General features: G+C 41.8%; 1 protein-coding gene across 1 annotated transcript; it reads right to left on the bottom strand.

The window, feature by feature from the left end:
* Positions 1-4,745: 4,745 nt before the first annotated feature.
* Positions 4,746-18,209, bottom strand: nectin3b (nectin cell adhesion molecule 3b; the record flags this gene model as incomplete). The annotated part of the gene is made up of 7 exons (XM_083927307.1): positions 4,746-4,894; positions 11,512-12,162; positions 14,871-15,022; positions 15,305-15,422; positions 16,958-17,257; positions 17,739-18,086; positions 18,191-18,209. 7 exons carry the CDS (start codon positions 18,207-18,209, stop codon positions 4,746-4,748), a joined length of 1,737 nt encoding a protein of 578 aa, XP_083783433.1.
* Positions 18,210-20,048: the final 1,839 nt, after the last annotated feature.

Raw genomic sequence — 20,048 nt, 5'->3', positions numbered from 1 at the left:
TTTCCGCCTGTTTACTTCCACAAGGTTATTGAACACCTTCATGTACAGCTGTGTGATTCTACACATGAGTAAGAACACATGATGGTTTTTATTCTACTGTTGCCACAGTGGTGCAAACTGAAAGCATTTAAATACATAAATCAAACAAGACCACAACTCAGTGATCATCTGGTCACACTGAAGAAATGTAAAAACTACAGCACACTAAATGCTCAGAGGGAATGCCCCCAAAATGTCAATATGGCACTTCAAACGGTAAGTTCTCCAGATAAAAGTCAGACAATATGAAGTATGTCATCCACTTCAACTTCAACAAACAAATCTGTTGCAGCGCCGACTCCTCGCCACAAACTGCTTTGAATATTTCACACATAAGTGCATTTTTCTACAGTATATAGAAAAAGTACTGACATCAGTAACATCTCAGATTACTGTTTCCCTGATTAGTAGGAGGTTATGACTCTACATAATTGCAGTGACGCAGGCTACATTTACACATTTACAAATCTACAGTTTCTGCTGCCAAAAGGCATCATGTCAAAGCATTACGACAGCAAATCCCAGAAGTGAGACGGAAATGCCTTAATTAATCCCTTCATGGTCCATGTTGCATTTAGTACATTTGGTCTCAGTGGACCTTAGCGGTTTGGTGTACTGATATGGCTGAGAATAGTCTCAGATTTATGCTTTGTGGTGCCCTCTCTGATCGTAGAAACAGAAAAATAGTGTTTGGATTTTTGTGGATAACACAACCCTCAGCTGTTTTCTATCTACTGAAGTGATTATGGGGCAGATGCGATTTCTAAGGCATCATCTTGGTATCCTAAGCGATTTAAAACACTTAATACTGATAAATACAGGATATCTGCAAATCAGAAAAAAGAATTTAAGGAATAGTTTGGGATCTTGGGAAATGCGTGAATTGACTTTTTTTTCGCAGAGAGTTCAATAAGAAGATTTATCCCACTCTCTTGTCTGTACGGTAAATATGAATCTAGAGCCAGCGAGTGGTTAGCTTAGCTTAGCACAAAGACTGTAAACAGCCAGCCTAGCTCTGCACGAAGGTCAAATAAACTGAATTTTAAAAAGACAATTAGTGGTTTAATGGGACTATCTTGTTCAGTGACTTCAGTCATGTCATCTCTGTGAGGTTGCCAGGCAACCAGCAGGAACTCCGGGTTTTAAAGTCAATGAAAATGTTGTTGCCTTTGCAAATTGCCAGGCTAACCTTGTTTTCAGACCTTGTGCTAAGCCAAGCTGTATCAACAAAGAAAAAAAAATGGTAAACTACTCCTTCTAAAACAAATAATAATGAACAATGTGAAATAAAAGTTAATGAAAACGTGTGAGAGACGTTGCCCTCTTGGGCCAACAGCTGTTTCCTCCTCTGGATTGGTGGCTCAGTGAATCAGGTGAAGCCTGTGCACTCGATGCTGCTCAGACAGAGTGAATGGCTCGTGCTTGGTGGACTGTGTTCAGGACGTCTGTCACACATAGTGTTCACGGTGGTTGATGTACACCCGGTCTGTCCCACTCTGATGACACACCCATTGCAGGCGGGACAGTTGCTGGGGGGGGCTTTGTGTTGTCGCTGGTCCTGGCCTTGTTGTAGGTGCGTGCTGCCTGTCAGTTGGCTCGTGCCTGCGGTCTGCTCTGCGGGTCTGCTGGTTAAAAATAATCAAAGATAGCGGGACTGCTTTTAGATGACTATATAGTTTTATCTTCTCGTATGATTTTTCATGTCAGACAGCAGAGATTAACATAAAGGGATAGTTTGGATATTTTGAAGTGGGGTTATATGAGGTTTTTATCCACAGTCAGTGTATGACCTACAGTAGACGGCGGTTGTCACGCCCCGTTTGGAGAAGCAGGCAGGAGTCCTGACACAGAAGCCAAGCAATGTACTGTTGTGGATGGGGGCAGCTCTCCAAACGTATTTCAGCTACCTAAAAAACATGTTATATCGTATTGAATGGCGGCTATATTTAGAATATTTTCATCGTTATGACTTGCTGTACGACAGCCCTTTTCCGCAGTGAACTGCAGCTACTATGTCCCATCAATGCCCTTGTCAAAACTACCAGGCATCATTAAAAACAACAGTAATTTTACCTCTCATAAGACAGAAATTGCTGATCTTCCGCTGCCTTGGTTGGTTAGTTAGTGTTACTGTTAGTTTGTGTTATTGTGTGACTTTGATGGATCCAAACTAACCCTATAAAACACCAAAAGTCACAAACTAACACAAAACACAAAACTTAAAACACAAAATTACCGATTGAGGTAGCGGTAGATCAGCAAGTCCTGTGTTCTGTGAGGTCAAATCACTGTTTTGGTCAACAGAGTCTGGTGGCTTTGTTGAGAGCTTAGAACAGCTTCAGTTTCCTTGCCTACACTTAAACAGGGCTGTCTGATAGCAAGGTAAAGAGGTGAAAATATTCTAAATATAGCGTACATGTAAACTGAGATGGACTTTTTTTTAGGTGGCTATATATGTTTAGCTACTGCCCTCATCCACAGCAGTAGGCCTACATTGCTTAGGGTCCATGTCAGTACTACTGTGGGTATTATACTGTTTATGGATAAGTACCTCATACAACACCACTTCCATAAATCCAAGCTATCCCTTTAAGTTTTCCTTCTGGGTGAGACTCGAAAAAGGTCATGCTTATGAAAGCTTGAGTTGAGCTGAGCACACAAATTAAAATTTAAACCATCCTACATATTAAATGAGTGCAGCCATTAGGCCTCCTGCTTAATGAACACATAATGACATCGGTCGGTATCTAGGATGTTATTACTTCCTGTTGTGTCTTACCGCTCATCATAAGCTCACCAAGTGTTCTCGGTGATGTGATAAGTATGCGATGATTCAGATGCAATGTACTGACATGATGTTAAAGTGCTTAGGAAAAGGGAGAGGGGGTTTACCTGACAGAGCCAGGCCACTTGTGATGCGTGTACACCCAGGGGAATGGCGGGTGCTCTCTCAGAGTAGGGAGGAGGCGGCTTGTGTGTCGGAGGAAGGTCAATCCTTCAGAGAAAAAAGGAAATTGCAATAGAGAAAGATTTTATTTTTCCAGAACGGATAGAAATAGCAAAGTGTGTAATTAGAAAGAAGCAGCGCTAAATATCTAGATGGGCAATTTCGTGAAAGAACACCTTTTGACTCAAATGCTGCTTTCTAATGTCCAAGAAACTGTCATAGTAATAGCATCCAGGGTTATCTTGGGTTGGGAATTACACATTCATAACAGAAAGCCTCTCATTTATTGAAATTCCTCTCCCCTTCTGAACTGAAACCTAGAAACTGACCTTGGCCATTCATAAAATGATGTCATGACAGGCATCGATTCTCTTACACTGTATATCACTTGATGCTGCTCTTCTCCTTCATACTTGGAATGAGTAGCGGCGAGAGAGTCCAGTTCAGTGACCTGCTGCCCTGCACTCTGTGTGTGATGAAGGAGAGGGACGAGACCTGCGTCCCCCCGCCCTCCCCCTCCCCCTCCTCCCACTGGGACTTCCAGCCACGGTCACGCTTAAGATTCTAAGTTTGTCGTGGCATTGACCACACACCAACAGATACACCGTCTTGTAGTGTCAGCGTGGTGATGCAGAGCCCACGCCCATGCACAAAATACCCCCCCCCCCCCCCCCCTCAGTTCATGCCATTTTGTGCCCGTCAGCAGTGTCTGAAGGTGGCCTATTATCACAGCCACTGTCACATAATCAGGCAGGTTGAAAACTCAGCCAGAGGTATACGCGGTCACTGAAATAAGGATGCAACATTTTACAAAAGTACGATATCGTATAGGATACTCGTATGTTCGAGTAAAGAAACAAATTGTTCATAGATTGACTGAGTAGATTAAAATAGGACAATGAGAGAAAATATGAGATTTCAGAAAGAGAATAACAAAGATGAACTTTTAGCTGGAACAATAGTAATCTGTGTATTAAGATTATTAACCCTTTGATTTTTACTTCCTAATTATAAGCTGCAACTTATACATTAGTCCCTTTTATAAGTCACTGACCTGACATGAAATTAGTATTTTGGGAGGATAAAGTTTAATGCTACAGGAAATAACATTTATTCAGCAGCTAACTTCCTTCCTGGAGCCATGCTTGATGTGTGTAACATTGTTTCCCTGGAGGGCGTGTGCTCAGTGACACACTAACAGGGATGGATGAAGAGATTAACCTGCAGCCTTGCAGATATGGTCCACAGGTTCACGACAATGGTTTGCATGTAAGAGGGTAGAAGGCTGGTCAGCAGTGTCGAACACAAAGTACACATTTGTGTTGCTATAAATGCTGACAGAATTATTAATAACAGTGATACAGAACATAGACAAAACACACACACACACACACATGCACACACTGTTTATTGTCAGTCACAGGACTCAGAGTGGCAGAGTGTGACCCAGCTCCTTCTGTAAATAATTCAACCTCAAAGTTATTCTTCTTGGCTCTAACATAAACATGACTGCTGGTGCACTATGGGAACAGACTGAACAAAATAGGACAAGGGCTTGCTGCCAAGACAGCAATTAAGTGCCACCCCTCAACCTTGTCCTGCAGCCTCTCTGCTCCAGGGTGCGCATCGCCGCAAATTTCTCCACGGGAGTCAGGTGCGACTACCCTGAACCCTCTGATGGCTTCAGTCAACCTCACAAGGTGTCATGTCATTAATTAACCAGATGAGCATGTTCCGTAGCATGAATGATTTGCCAGACTTACACTTTGTCAGCGAAAGCCGGCGGCGGGGCCTTGCGAGCGGTGAGGATGACGATGATGAAGACAGCGATGAGGAAGAGAGCGAGGACTGCACCCATCACAGCTCCGGCCACAACGATGGAGTTGGACCTCTCCGCTTGAGACTGGTCTGAGACAGAGCAGAGGGACTGTCAGTACAGCACAAACACAACATGAAACTCATTATAAGGTTTTGTATAAAGTTACGGCGTTAATCTTTAAGCAGGCTCGGCCAGTATAATCCATTTGCAAAACCATAGTGCAACCAGATTTAGACCCACAGTTCAACATCATGTGATGCTTCAAAATTAGCATGAAAATATGCAAATGGAAACACAGAAAGTGTCTCCATCTGTAAGAAAGGAAAGTAAAAGCTTCTGCAAATTCAACACTTACCTATAGCAAACAATGTCTCAATTGATGTTAATTTTGTAGCTGTGTTTTGAGTGTGTGTGTGTGTGTGTGTGTGAGAGGCTTGATTTTTTAAATGTTAAACCTGCAAACACTGTCACTGTGTGTCTTCTGTCCTCGTTGTTGCTCTGGAGAGGAAAGGAGTGGGCTCTTAACTGGGTTTGAAATTGGAAAAAAAAGAAAAAGAAAAAGGGGGATGCATATGCAGAAGCCTCTGAATACTTGAACTATACACTTGGGTGTTATTGACATGGTTTCTGTTTCTGTTGGTTATTCACAGTAAAGCACCAAACAAGTTGATGTTTTTTATAGACAGGTCTAATATTTATTTGGCAACCTTTCCTGAACCCGAGCGTTCGCTATACGTGGCTAAATAAATTAGGGTTGACCTTCAGTCTTCCTCCGTCAAATCACTCAATTTACATGTTCACCTCCCTCCATCTATCGTCCTTCCTGTCTTTTGTGTGTGTCGAGGTATAGTTGCTGTTGTAATGTCTGCTGAATTAGCTTTGTATGACCATATGCTTGCATACACTCCATGGAGTCCACTGAGAGGATTAGGATTAATTGCGATTAAGATGCATTAAACTCACAGAGCAGCCCATTTTGGCAAATCAGCAGTAATGTGTAAAACTGGGATTGTGGGACACTGAAGGAACTGGAGGACAAAAGGTGACAGGGGTGGTGTGAAAAAAAAACAAGTGTGTAATGGTCAATTCCAGTTGATTTAGCTGCAGAGGTGGGGGAGGAAAAAAAATCAATAACTTGCTGAGATGAGAATCCTAAGTAACTGTTCAATTATAATGCAGATTGAACAAGCAGGGACTTCTAAGCTTGGTCCTGAAGAAAGACATTTCTTCCCCTTTTTTCCCCTCCCCCTCTCCTCTCCTCTCCTACTCATGCTGTCCTCTAACGGTTAATACCCATTCGATTACCTCTGATGGCTGCTGAACTATGACAAGAGCCTCTTGAGTTGATCAAAAAGCCTTTAAAAATGCAGTTCATCAAGCTGCCCGCTCTAATGCCTGGTGACGGACATTTTCGTAGATGTTGCTGATGTGACAAGGACTGAAAAAGTGCTTTAAACCCACAATGCACAGAGCCTCTTCAGGCTTATTCATACAGGAGTTTATTTAGGACAATTAAAATCTCGAATACATTCATGCAAGCTCTGTTTAGGCTCGGATTAGTGGTGGATCAACTGTCCCCAAACTGGGATCTGGCTCCAGTGCAAGGCTCCGTCTGTCCCTACTTCAGCACTTTATCACACACACACACACACGCACGCACGCACGCACGCACGCTGATGCTCGTCGAGGTCAACGTAGCAGACGAGCTCATCATGAATTAAACACAGCACACCTCAGTGGCATGAAGAGAAGTGAGGGAGTGAGTGATGGTAGGACCCCCCCCCCCCCATTCTTAAACCTTAACAGCAGGGTCAGAGGTCACGCTATAGTCCAGACAACAGACCCTGCAGGGAGCAGATGCCGGTGTAATAGCAGAGGGGTAGGGGTTGGGGTGGGGGGGTTAGAGCGGTAAGTGATCTGTCATTTTTTCTCTTCGACATCTATCTCAATATTTTCAGCTCAATGATTGTGACAATTTGAACCCACCTCTGCTAGGGAGTTGATATCAAAGCGTCTCTCTCACACAGGCGTCAGCGTTGCGTCCCTCTACGCTGCCTGAGATGTTCGCTCACTCCTTTGTGTGTTATGAAAAGTATCCTTGGAAACTGTTGTGTCGCAGGCAAAAAGCAAACCCACTGATCTTCTACAAGAGTGCCTCAAACAAATTCAGGGGCTGCAGGCTGACATAATTACTACTGAACCGCTTCACTTTTGTACGCTCCACCATGTTTTTTCGGACTGGACCAGCTTCAAGGTCAGAACGACGACAAATGCTGTGACCATGATCAGATCTATGGAGAGCAGAGAGGTCAGCTGAGACTGAGACTTTTAGAGGGAGAAGTGTGGTCTTGAGGACCTGGAGTCCAAGCTTAACAGTGTCAAGGTCACAGCAGCATGATGTGTCCTTACAGCCAGAGGAGCTCTCTGTGGTGCAGCGGGGCATAATGGGCCATTTTCAATTCCAGCAGCTAATTCTCTCTTTCCGGCTCTGCCTTTCACAGCAGCACAGTTAAACTCTCAGCTCCACGCAGCCGTCCCCCTCCGCATCCCTCTCCCTCCGCTTTCTGTGGCCAGGTAGAGCTTGTAGGAAGACAGCCTCCATCAGCAGCTCCAGATGAGCTTGTTGCCATGGGGACAGTCAATGGACTGGTGAGTGGGGATTTTGGGCCAGACATAAACACTCAGCGTTTAATTTTACCAGCTGGTAGACAACAGGAGAAAGACACAGGGGGGGGGGCAAAAAGGAGATGAGCTGTAGGGGAGAGCCAGGGCCTTTCTGTCCTGGAACAGAGCAAACTAGGACTGGGGAAGAGGGCGCAGAGATAGAGCAGAGGAGGTGCCGGGTCTCCCTTCGCTGTAGAAATATCAGTGGAGAGGAACAGCTCAATGTTACAGCATTCATGGATACTAAAGAGAAATGAAGATAAGAGGAAGTGAGGAAACAAAATGGTTTTGAATTACATCATGTGCAGCGTCCCACATGTGCGCATTGGGTTGAGGGTGGGGGTAGGCGGGGGGTATGCAGCATTAGGGAGCTAGAGATGATGTCATTTATAGAAGCACAAAGGGGCTGAGAATAAGCAGTCTGAGTAATGGCTCAAAAACCTCCAGAGAAAATCATTCACAGGTGCTAAGGTGCTTTATTGAACTAAAGTATCTCAAAAAGATTAACAAAATAATGATCCACTGTTGTCACTGACATAAATATTTTTTTTTCCTTCCAGAAACTTACAATTTCTTCTGTATATACAAAAAAAACATACATGACCACAAGGTGCATTTCATTGACAATGTGAGATTGAAGTTAATCCTTTGAATCCCTTTGTACAACAGTGATTCTACAGAAAACAAAAACCCTGACAGTTACCTGTGAAGTGGAGATGCTATGACTAATATTACATCAAAATAAAATAAAATAACATTTTTAAGCTTCGTCTTTGAGTGTGTTTTAATGCCTTTAGGTTTGCAAATATACTGCGTCATTGACTATCATGGTGACGGGGCAGAAAAGTGAGTATGGCACTATGGGTTCCACCTAACAGTATGCAGAAAACAAAGAGCAACAAAACAGGTTTTTACATCCAAATAAACAATAATAAGAAAACATTTTTTTTCTAGGTATCTAAGGCACTAGTTGTATTTCTCAACCCAAAGTGAAGGACATTTCTCAGGGTAAAGATATTGATGACTTAATGTCCCAGTACAAAAGAACTTAATTAATCCAGGATGCAAACTGACGAGTCAAGCAAAAATAGTATATTGATTAGTGGAATTTCCGTCTTAGTGCATAGAAGCAAACAAAATAAGGGGTTAAGCTGCCGTGCTTCCTGTTATTCTCTATATTTATGTGAAAGTGACCAGAAAGGCAGAATTAATAGGCGTCAGCAGCACGCCCACACCCAGAACCTTACTTTTAATTGTTCAATCTAAAGTAGGTTTTGTGGTTCACAAAGTGCCAACTATACACTTCATTTTGGACACTCCTATTAAAGGAACAGTTCACCCAAATCAGAAAGAAACTCATGCGCTCACTTACATGTAGTGATATATAGTTATGCAGATAGTTTTGGATTAAACCAGGTGTTGAGATTCTCAAAGATTTCAACCTGTATAAATAAAAGAGAAGATGGAAACGTTGTTCTAGAGCTCAAACACTGCAGTTTACAGCCAACATCACTTTGCAGAAACATTGTTCTGGTTACTTTGGGTAATCCACACTGTATACGTTTATCATTGGAACTACATTCTGTGTGTTTTAGGAAACAAATACCAGTTCTCTCTGTACACCACTAATGGTAAGTGAACTGAAACTTAAGGTACTTATTAGAATGGGAAGCTTCTGTGTATGGAAATAAAATGAGTTGTGCTGTACTGCACAGCATTTGAAGCAGTTGAAACAACATGATCTGCAGTATGGGGGTCATCTTCTCTGCTTACAGTGGCACATTATCAAATCTCACTATGAGAATTGAAGCCTATTCACTGCACAGAATTCACACCCTGACAAATAATTAGTGAGGGTTCATAACAATATAACTAAATCCCATTTTGACGACTGTTACCGTAATATCAAAGTGGCCTAAAGCATCTTTTCACTTCTATTTCAGGCTACAAGACCCTGTATACAACAGTGATACGTTTTATATAAGCTAATAATCAGTTGTTAGCTAGTCAGCAATACTTAAGTGAGTGTGTCATCATCATATTTATACATACAGCGGTTAAACAAATATTTGGCATCTGGCAGCAAATATTGTATAGGTGACCATAGTACTAAAGTTGGCATGTATTCACAAACACTAGTGTAGATGAAACAAATTATTGGATCTCCTCCATGCTGTCTGGTAAATGAGTGCATGTGCCAAAAGATTGTACCGGTGACACCGACATGGAAAACACTTTCTCCTCAGTTCAATCACAGTACACCCTGTAACGTTTGAATCTCCATCAGCAAGAAAATGTGGCCGGTCAAGTGTAAATCCAGGGTATATTATTTAATAGATACTCAAAGGACAATTATGAACAAAAGATTTAATGATCAGTGCAAGAAAATAGTCTGTCCCATCTGGCGAGTAAGCACTGCGCTTTTGCTTTGATAACCACAGACGACAGTGACATCATCCATCCCAGATGACCTGATTTGTCTACATAATGTATATTTTACTGCGGTAATACTGGTAGTGATGATAAACGCTTGATTTAAAAATAACTTGTGATCATTATTCGAAAGTGCAGCTGCACATGGATAAGCAACATTAAGACTATTAATTCCTCAGATTGTGTCACAATCATGTCTTTTTCTACAGATTACTCAGCAGTGAAATTAGTCAATCTGCGGTTATTTGTGGTCGGGTGTACTGGCTGCACTTTTAAATGACTTCTTTGTGTAACAAAATACTTTGTGACTGGGAGGCCAGCGTATGGTGGCTGCCATACTGAAGCCTGCTTTCAACAATGCCCCTGCTGATAACACTTTTGAATTTCCTAGAGGCCTGCTTTGGTGCCAGAGTGCAAACTCTCAAACACAGCCTTTACCATCTGGGACACAACAAGAGACTGTGTTTCAGGCCAAATTAAGATGCCGTAAACGCCAAAATCAATGAATCACACAAATGTTTAACACAGGTAATACTACTCCAGCTTATCTAAACTTGCAGAATGTTGCATATCAAGGCTTGACTGTTTGTAAACTCAGTCTGTTGTTACAGTGAACTGTGCCTAACTTATGCAGACGCCCCTGCTGGCCCTCCCCCCTCTCTCCTGGGGATAAAAGATGAGCCGAGGACATACAGTAGAAATGCTCTTAAGGTTTTGACTCCAGGCCATCAGTTTTGGAGGACATTATTAGGACGCCAGTGTTCAAGTCCTCAAGTCTCCCATCATCGTAAGTTACATAAAGGGTAGACATTTTTAGTAGAAAACAAATGATGTGGTTGTCTATTAAAAAGTTTTGCAAAAGGCAGTGCAATACGTTTTATGACTATGAATCAGTGGCAAGGTCATCAGTTATGAAAATGTCCTGATTTCTCAATGGGATAACCCCCTTCTTTTTAATTAGCCTATATGCCTCTATTGTGTGCCTCGGATTTTTGGATAAAAGGACCTGCGACTCTAAATTTCATGGATTTACTCCAGTCATGGGTTCTGTACCATTCTCAAATAACAGCCAATCATATTCAGAGGTCAGAGGTCTTTCAAACAAATCAGTGTAAGCAATATTAACACATTCAAATGAGTGTCACATAGCCTGAGAAGGCGATATTGTAGAAAAAAAAAATCTCCAACGAGAACTATATGTGATCTGTAAGCCCCTGGGGCTTCAACTCAGCTAGACAACATTATAACACTAAATAAATTGGCAGTCTAAGTAGTAAGGCAGAGACAGCCCATACATCATGATCTTTAGTTAGTCTCTACACACACAAACTAGTGACATGCCAACTTCCGTAGGCATGTAGGTGTTGACTGTCGATGTGTCAGTCCACAGTCTGTCCACATCAAGAACAGAAACATTATGTCTCAAGTGTCTACCAGGACACTTGAACAAAAGAAAGAAACTACAGAATTGAGATTAGTCGAAGTGTGCATGTGCGTACAGAAGAGAAATAATGTGTTCCTTCCTAATTTAATAAACAAAACCTTCTCTTTTCTGGTGTATCTCTGCTCCTGCAGAACCAGGTAGCTTGTCAAACGTACCACTCCCTACGTGAGATGACAGACCCATCTGTGTGAGACACATAGTCCCCGTCGGGTCCACTATCGTAGCAGTCATCTGAGAGGTAGGGGGAGTCGTTGCCCTGTGGTTTAGGTGAATGAGGGTATCTGGCACATCTGGCCTGCCGTGGACTAGAATACTGTGTGTTTTCACGGTGGTGATTCTGCTGATGGCTGTGATGACTGCTCTCCCTCATTGCCCTAGTGTAGCCATTAGAGGGATACTCCTCTCCATTGTAGTTGCTATGGTGACGACGGTCACGCTCCTGTTTGAGCTGGCGGTCACCCCACTCCTCTCGGTCGTGGTCTTGATGGTGGGAGCTGCTGCCAGCCTTGGTAGGGTGGAGCTCATGCTGTGTGGGGGCTTTCTGGAGGTCATTGGGGCCCAAGTACTGCTTGGTGTAGTAGTTCCCGTGAAAGGTTTGCTGTTTCCGTAGGTAACACACGCCAACCAGAGACAGTAGCAGTAGCAGGAACAAGGCCCCGCCCACAGCCCCACCCACTATGGAACCAAGATTACTCTCAGGTAGGGCCTCAAGTGTTGGGGAGCTGAGAAGAACATGCCCCTTATCATCGACTAAGGTGGAGGAGGCAGAGCCAGTTAGGACAGGAGCAGTAATGGTGGAAGGCATGGTGGGAGGATCTAATGGAGGGAAGGAGGGTGAGAGGGGAGTAGAGGGTTGACGGGAGAGATGAACAGACAGAGAAGCAGAGAATGTCAATGCCAACTACAGCTGCATTTTACTAAGTAGGGACAGGTTGAACAAAACATCAACTAAACTACCACACACACACACATACTAAACTATAGAGCACATGCTTGCTGCAGCCTGAGGTTTGCATTGCCAATTCCTCAGAACTTGTGTGTGAAGTCTGATTATTTAACAACAAAACAGATCTATTTGTTATAATAGGCTGACAACTGTCATATTAGATGATGGACCATTAAGATAGTTTGTCACAAGCAGGGTCTGAACAGTGCCTACCATTAACAAACAACCCAATTACAAGAAACTGCAGCACTTCCCTGACAGGGATAGTAGTGTCTAATGTTATCCCAAGATAACTCTCACTGGTCACAGTAATTACAGATCTGAATGGGCTCACGAGTACACAATACCCATTTTAATCTCGACTCAAAATAATAAATCTATTCTGTAGTAAAAGCAGGCTGATTCATCAGTTCAGTGATTAAAAATTACAATGCAAGAAACTAACAAAACTGTTTTCAAGTACAGTTGCAGGAATTTAAGCACAATTTTACAGTTTTCTTTAATTAGCATGCATACACTTGAAATACTGTATATGGCAATTTGGAGGCAAAGCAAGGGCAAACCAAAGGCTACAATACTACTGAGCAGAGTATATTATACACAAGTAACAGAAACCTAAAAGAGCTTGAGTGAGTGGATTTAGGCATAACTACAAGAGGAGCCTACCACGGAGGGCACAACAAAAATCTGTCTATAAATGCTTTAATTATTTCTTCTATGTGTTTGCTGTTGGCTTATCTACTATATTGCACAGTTTTTCGACCTACAGAGGCTGTGAACAGCAGCTCGTTGCTAATCTTCTAGCTTTTACTGAAGCCGGTTACAGGTAAACAATTCTTGTTTTCTTGTTCATTTTAAATCTATGGTCTACCATTTTGAATATTGGTAATTATTATTTACATTGTTTTACAGATACTATGGTCCTGTAGTCTGATCTACACATATAAATAGCAAAAAGAACCAAAAAATCAATTTAGTCAAAACGTAGGCCTGCATTGAAATTGACCAATGCTATCCATCTGTCACGGAAGGCTCCCATTGGCTCGGACCCTCCATCCAATCCCCTCGTCTGCCCTGCTCCTAGTCATCCCGCCTTCATCCCCTCCCACTCGCCCTCCCTTTTCTGTAGACTCTGAGCGGCTAGTGAATAGCTCGGCAGCTTAGCTACCGGAGCTTCTATTACCATGGAGAAGGAAAAGAAGGAAAAGACCAATACCAGCAGGCGGCCTCTGCTCGCAGTCACTGCGATTTAATTTGTTGCTGACACTGACTCAAGTAGGTGTTGATTCAACTACATTCAGATTTTGTAATTCTCTAGGCTGACAGTTTAATTACACAGTATATTATTATCACTACATGTAGAGTATGAATGCAAAACTTACTGAGGTGACTTAATCACAGGACTTTAGAGAAAAACAACAAATGGTTTAATCTCCTACATTTTCTGACTATGCTGGTGTTACCAATTTAAAAGAAACATAACCAAATTATTTTTCATATTGCATGCCTAAATTGCATGACAACTGGCCTTTACAACCCTATTTTGCAAGTATGATGATGCTTTGCCACTATGTTACCATGCCATCATCAGTACAATAAACCTAAAATGAAATGGAAAAGAGTGATGCCCACAAAACAGAAAAGCCATAATCAGAAGGAGCTAAAGTAATGGAAAGAATCTGAGTGTAAAAGCTTTAATGGTGCTGCAAAATTGCTCTGCCACTTTAAACTCGGTGCCAGGCCAGATGTGAAGAAAAGATTCACATCTGAGAGATCAGATGACATGAACCCGAGGGTTTGGAGTCTCTAAGTATATGATTCATACAACTCCATGCAGGGGCAGAGAACTGACATGTGAGCAAACCCACAACAACACATACAACGAAGGTTACACCAACATGTGTAAGCTTGTGCACACCCATACAGGTCCTCTCAAAGGAAAATGAAATATGGATGATAAATAATAAATAGGAGTTGAAAAGAACTAGTTAATGTTTTATGAATCTGGGACATCATCTCACAGTAAGGCTGCAGGCTTTTGCCTCTTACTGCATGACACATGCAGAAATAAAAGAAACACATAAAGGAAGTGAGAGAAATAAAAGAAAATCACATCATCCTGAATGAAGTTCATTATCTGAACTTCATTCAGGAAGAGAGCTTCCACAGACAAGACACATTTTGTGGAACATGCTCATCATACACAACAGAGACATACTTAGATGCCAAGCCAAGAGGACAGAGCAGGGGCAGTGCTCTGTGGTCTAAAGAAACATTAAATGTTTGCAGCTGTTTGGCCCAGGAACTCCGCTTATGAACATCTGGAGACCTAATATTAATTATGGCTAATCACCATGCAATCAAATATTATCAGTGTCAACACATTTTACCATGGGTGAATGCTTGGTAGACTGTCAGTATGTACAGAACGGGTGAGAGTGATGCAGTGTCACATTTCAGCTTGAAGGACAATGTCACAGGCAGTGATACTCTCTATGACGTGCATGCACGCACAGTTTCCTATGGGAAGAGAAGGCAATAAGAGTCAGCTGTGTTCCGGTGTGTATACTCCGCTCACCTTGTATGAGAATACGCACATCCCGACTGCGGAGGTTGATATCATTGGCAACCTCACACCTGTAAACTCCAGAGTCATTCCGCTGGAGGGGACGCAGGAAGAGCAGAGTGCTGTTTATTATTTCCACCCCTTCTGGCATTTCACCGTCCAACCTATGATGCACAAGAGACGCAAACATTTAGACACACCTACGTTATAGAATCATGTGACATTTTATTTGGATCATTCCAATATATTTAAAAAGTAACGCTAACATTATTATTCTGATGCCAATTTAGCCTTCAAAATCTGAAAGCTGCACACTGCACGCGTTTTTGGCAGATCCTTTGCTAAAGAAAAAACTATTTATCATACTTTATTTATTTTATTTATCGTCCTGTTGGGTCAATTTTAAATTGTAAGATAAATGTAAAATGTCACACTGATACACACACCTGATCCATCTGAAGTGATTGGCCGGTGGGTTTGCGTTGGCTTTGCACGTCATTTGAACATTTTCTCGACCCACATACCAGTCTCCGTCATAGCCCACAACGGAGATATCAGGGGCAACTACAGAGGGGGAAATAATATTAAAAAAATAATAAAATAATAATAATAATAATAATAATTGAGATACCACTACTAACTGGCATGAAATCTAACAAACAACCTTTAAAAGCAGGGTTCAACTGCACAAACTGACCATTTTGGCTGCTTTTAACCATAAAAAGGTACCTGGTACAGTACTCCAAGGTCAATTTTCATATATTCCACATATTTGTGATGTGTTATATTTATAGTTGGCTGAGAGATCAGCAAACACACGAGATGGCCAATTGCCTGGTTTGTGTGCAGTACTATATGGAGTCTGAGGTCAGTTATGGCCTCGAGACATGAGCCTGTGTCCTCCAAACATGCACTAAGGTGTTTCAGAATCTATACAATCAAAAGCATAGTGCAGTGTACAGAGATACAAACAGTCATGACTCCACAATTTTAAACCAACAACATTATTCCCCAACTGTGGGCCTAGTTATCTTGGCATTTTTGACAGTAGTCTCCAAAATGTTTGCTACCATTATTATTACCACCCCGCTGTTTCATACAATGAATAAGCCTTTGTAACGACCATGTCACAAAACACTAAATCAGACCAAAGTTAAATGCATCCGTCAAACAAAAAAGATTTGAAAAGGTCAAACCTCCAGCAACACTTGGAGTATATAGAACAACTTTAATGTTAGGTCACTGTCAATGACCCTGATGAAGGCCACGAGCTTAAAACCCATTAGTCTAACAATAAAGTTAATTTATAAACTACAGATGTTGCTGGAGGTTTTTTGGACATGGACCTTTTCCATGCACCCTGGAAGTAGACAAAGTTGTGTCCGAAATCCCCGCAAAACAAAAAAAGCTTTTCAAGGAGGTTATTTTACCTCTTTGAACAGACTATTTGCGGCCGCTATGCAGAGACTTGTGCCCCACATAGATATGTGCTCCAACATCTATAGGGGCTTACTGACAGAAAACATTTTCACTTTTGATAGTTTAGGGGCACATATGGTCATGTGCTGACAGAGAAACACAGATTAAAAGAAAATGAAAGACATCAAGGGAACCCCAAAGGACAGCCTTTCTTAAAACATCATTTATAACGATAAGCAGCCTGCATGGATTAACCTTGATTTCATCTCTGTCAATTAATCTCTTTTCAAAAATGAATTGATGTTAAGGGGCTTCAAATAAATCAAACGTCAACACTAACAAAGCATCATCAACTGACTGCAGTTGGAAATCAAATACCTTTACTTTTAAGATTGTCCAAGCGTACGTTCTGCTAAATACAATGTTGTACAAACTGTCACTGCTAGAATTGTTCCCCTTCGACTGACAGATAGGCGCCTTCTCTTGGACATCAAAAATTCACTCCATTTCATAGTGTTGACTCTGCTGTACCCTTTAACCCCTGCAAGATCATTGTGGCCTTAATATATGTTTGAAAGTCTTACAGCACGACAAACTCAATATCAACCAACGTATTTATTGTAATTCCCTCTTTCAGCTGTTACTATGTCCCCCTAAAAAGCCACTCATAAGGCACCCACACTGCACATTGAGCTGGTAGGGGATCCTGAAGTCACTCTGCAGAGCCGGGTGGCGGACCACACAGGTGAGTGTGTGGCCCTGGACGTGACGTGTGGGCTGCCAGAGGTAGCTCACTTGTGTGCTGGTCGTGCCGTTGGCTTCGTCAAATAGCTGCACTTCGGACTGGCCAAAAAGGTTGGATTCCCAGGACACTTCAGCAGGGGGCCGGGCCCGCTCAGCTATACAGGTGGCCACCACAGTATCATTGCCACCATCGATCAGGGCAGTTGAACCTGCAGACACGTAGACTTTCGGCTCCACTGTGATTCAGAGAGTGAGCAAAGATAAGAAAGGAGATAAAGAGTTGAGACATTAGTTTCAAGTCCCCTCTGAGGTCACTTTTCTGAGGTCACTTTACTGAGTTAATCGCAGTGTTGGAAAGGTTTACAGTTCTGTTCTATCAATACCAGCTTTCATTTACTGCATTCTCTCGTCTTATGTCATTCCACTACAACCCATTATTAGCAGCTCTAGCCTCCTCTGTGATCTGTTCTGTGATCTGTTCTGTGAAAACGGACTGAGTGAGTACACACAGGCATTTTTGTGTAGCAGCAGTGACAACCTGTGATCAAACAACCCAAGGTTCAGAAGGGCATACTATCAAAGTCACAGGGCTGATGAGGTAAAGCCTTCACTTTAAGCTAAGGGAGGCAGTTTATTTTTGGTGTAAAAATCAACAATAATCCATAATTGTTTTAGCTGTACTTGACAACACCTACTGGACTAAATGCACATACTCACCGAGTACGTTGACAGTAGTGGAGGCTTGAGTGTTTCCCAGAGGAAATGTGGCAACTTTACAGGTATAGATCCCTACGTCGGCAAAGCCTACGTTTCCCAGGACGATGGTGGCATCATGCGAGGATGGTGAGCGAAAATACAAGCGATGGATAAACTCTGGAGGGATGGAGATGCCGTACCGTGGGTTGTAGACAGCCACTGTCACAGAGCCTGAAGGCAGACGGCGCTCCCAGGAACTCTGAGTAAGAGTAAGGTTTGTGCCCACCTCTACGCCACACTCTAAGGTCACATTCTTCCCCAGCACAGCATTCACCCTCTGAGGCACCACCACCTGACTGCCCCACACACCTACAGAGACACACAAAAACAATCATGTTCATTTGCAAACAGGTTTGGATTTGGACAGAATTAATAAAAACAGGTTGGAAGTTAAAAACACTTGCAGAGCTTACTGTTGACTGTTACCAACATTATTAGCTATCTTGAGCCTTGACCTTTAAAAAAACTGAGAATGTAGATATTGTTAATCTTTGATTAAATACTGAGCAATAAAGGAAAACTTTTATCCTTGCAAATGGAAGGGGCTTTTGACATCAAAACTAATACTTTTAAACGACACCTTGTATCAACATTTGAACTGAAACAATTAGTAGAGTATAGATAGAAAATGAATCTGCAATAGTTTTGACAATCAATTAATTATTGCAGTTGCAACACTTTTCTCAAATCATTGGGTCTATAAAATGTTATGTAAAAAGGTTAAATATCAGATTACTGTCTTGGAAAATCAGTGATTCTTTTGGCATTTTTAATTGAAGATGTCTAATGGTTAGACCTGCTGATTACTTTTTTGTCGATCGACTAACAAAATAATCATCTACTTGTTACAGCTGTTTGTAAAATAATTCAAAGAAAAATAGCAAACAATTAAAAAAATACAATACTATAATATTATTCTACATTGACAACCTTTGGCTTCTGGTGTTGTTGGACTAAAATAGTTGTAAACTTTTTATTACAAATGCTCAAGAATTGAAGATCAATTGATTAATCTAAAAATAATCAAAAGATGCGTCAAAGAAAACGATTGCTTGTAGTTGACATAGCAGACAATGCACTCTTTTGGTTGGCATCAAATGCATTGTTTTATTCTACTAAATGCAGATTACAGTTTTGAAAAATGTCAGACGGGATTGTCAGGGTGGACGAGTCATCAATGTAATACTGGGTGACAAATCAAGAATCCCATGATACAAAGTTAGGTACCATCTGACATCTGTGGGTATCAGACTGGAACCAAAGCTTGGTACAACCACAGCAGGTGCTGGGCTTTAAAAAAATAAAAAAAATAAAAAAGTGATCCATTGATGAATTTGTTTAGTCTCTATAGCTTTCCTCCGTCTGACCTGAATTCAGGAATTAAAGCAGGCTGTCTCTATGTCCTTTGTCCAAATATAACTACCCAATGCACTCTGTCACCTGCACTTGTCAGAAATGTAGCATTTCTCAAAAGCAGGGAGCTCAACGTCGCGGTGAGGAAAGTCAAAGGGATATGAAGGGAATAGACTGAGAGCGGCAGAAAAAAAGGGAAAGAGATATGCAAACACGACAATGACATCATTGCTGAGAGAAGAAAATGAGGGCTGCGAGTGAGAAGAGGCGAAGGCAAAGTCACGCATTCAACACAAGTGAGAGGAAATGTATCACCAGGATTCCAGTAAACAAAAAAAAACAGAGGAATTATGTTACTGATTTAGAAAAGACAATATAGCACTAATACCATGCCAAAGCCTTCAACCAGATCACTAATTGCAACAAGCTGCCAGCAGGAAGACATCATCATAAATCAAAACCTTCTGCGCTGCTTGGCAACTAACTCCAAATATTCTATTGTTGTTGTGCCAAAAACAGCCCAGTCTCTGGCCAATCGGCCTGAAAAAAAGGCCATGTCCTCAAATATTAGTACTGTAGAGGGAAATTTCCCTACCCCTGAATATGACGCACAAATGTCTATTTTTTTCCTGGCATTGGAATAAAGTTTGAATTTGTGGGAACACTTACTTTGACAGTGCTTCTATTTTCCCTTATTAAGATATTATAACAATTAAACCTGAGTCATTGTACTGCTCATACAAAGAAAGGGCAACAGATATCAGTACAGTGGGGAGATGTTCGGGTTTGGAAGAACTATTCCTGAACGTATGTGCTATGCAAGGGTTTTTAAATTCATACTAAAACACTTACTGGGCTTACAATGGAAGTGATGGGGACAGAATTCATAGTCCTCGTTTTTAATAACAAAGCATTACA

Source organism: Echiichthys vipera (assembly GCF_963691815.1).
Source record: "Echiichthys vipera genome assembly, chromosome: 14".
In the NCBI taxonomy this organism is placed as follows: Eukaryota; Metazoa; Chordata; class Actinopteri; order Perciformes; family Trachinidae; genus Echiichthys; species Echiichthys vipera.
Note: the sequence above shows the minus strand (reverse complement) of the source record. Positions and strands in the feature narration are given on the sequence as shown.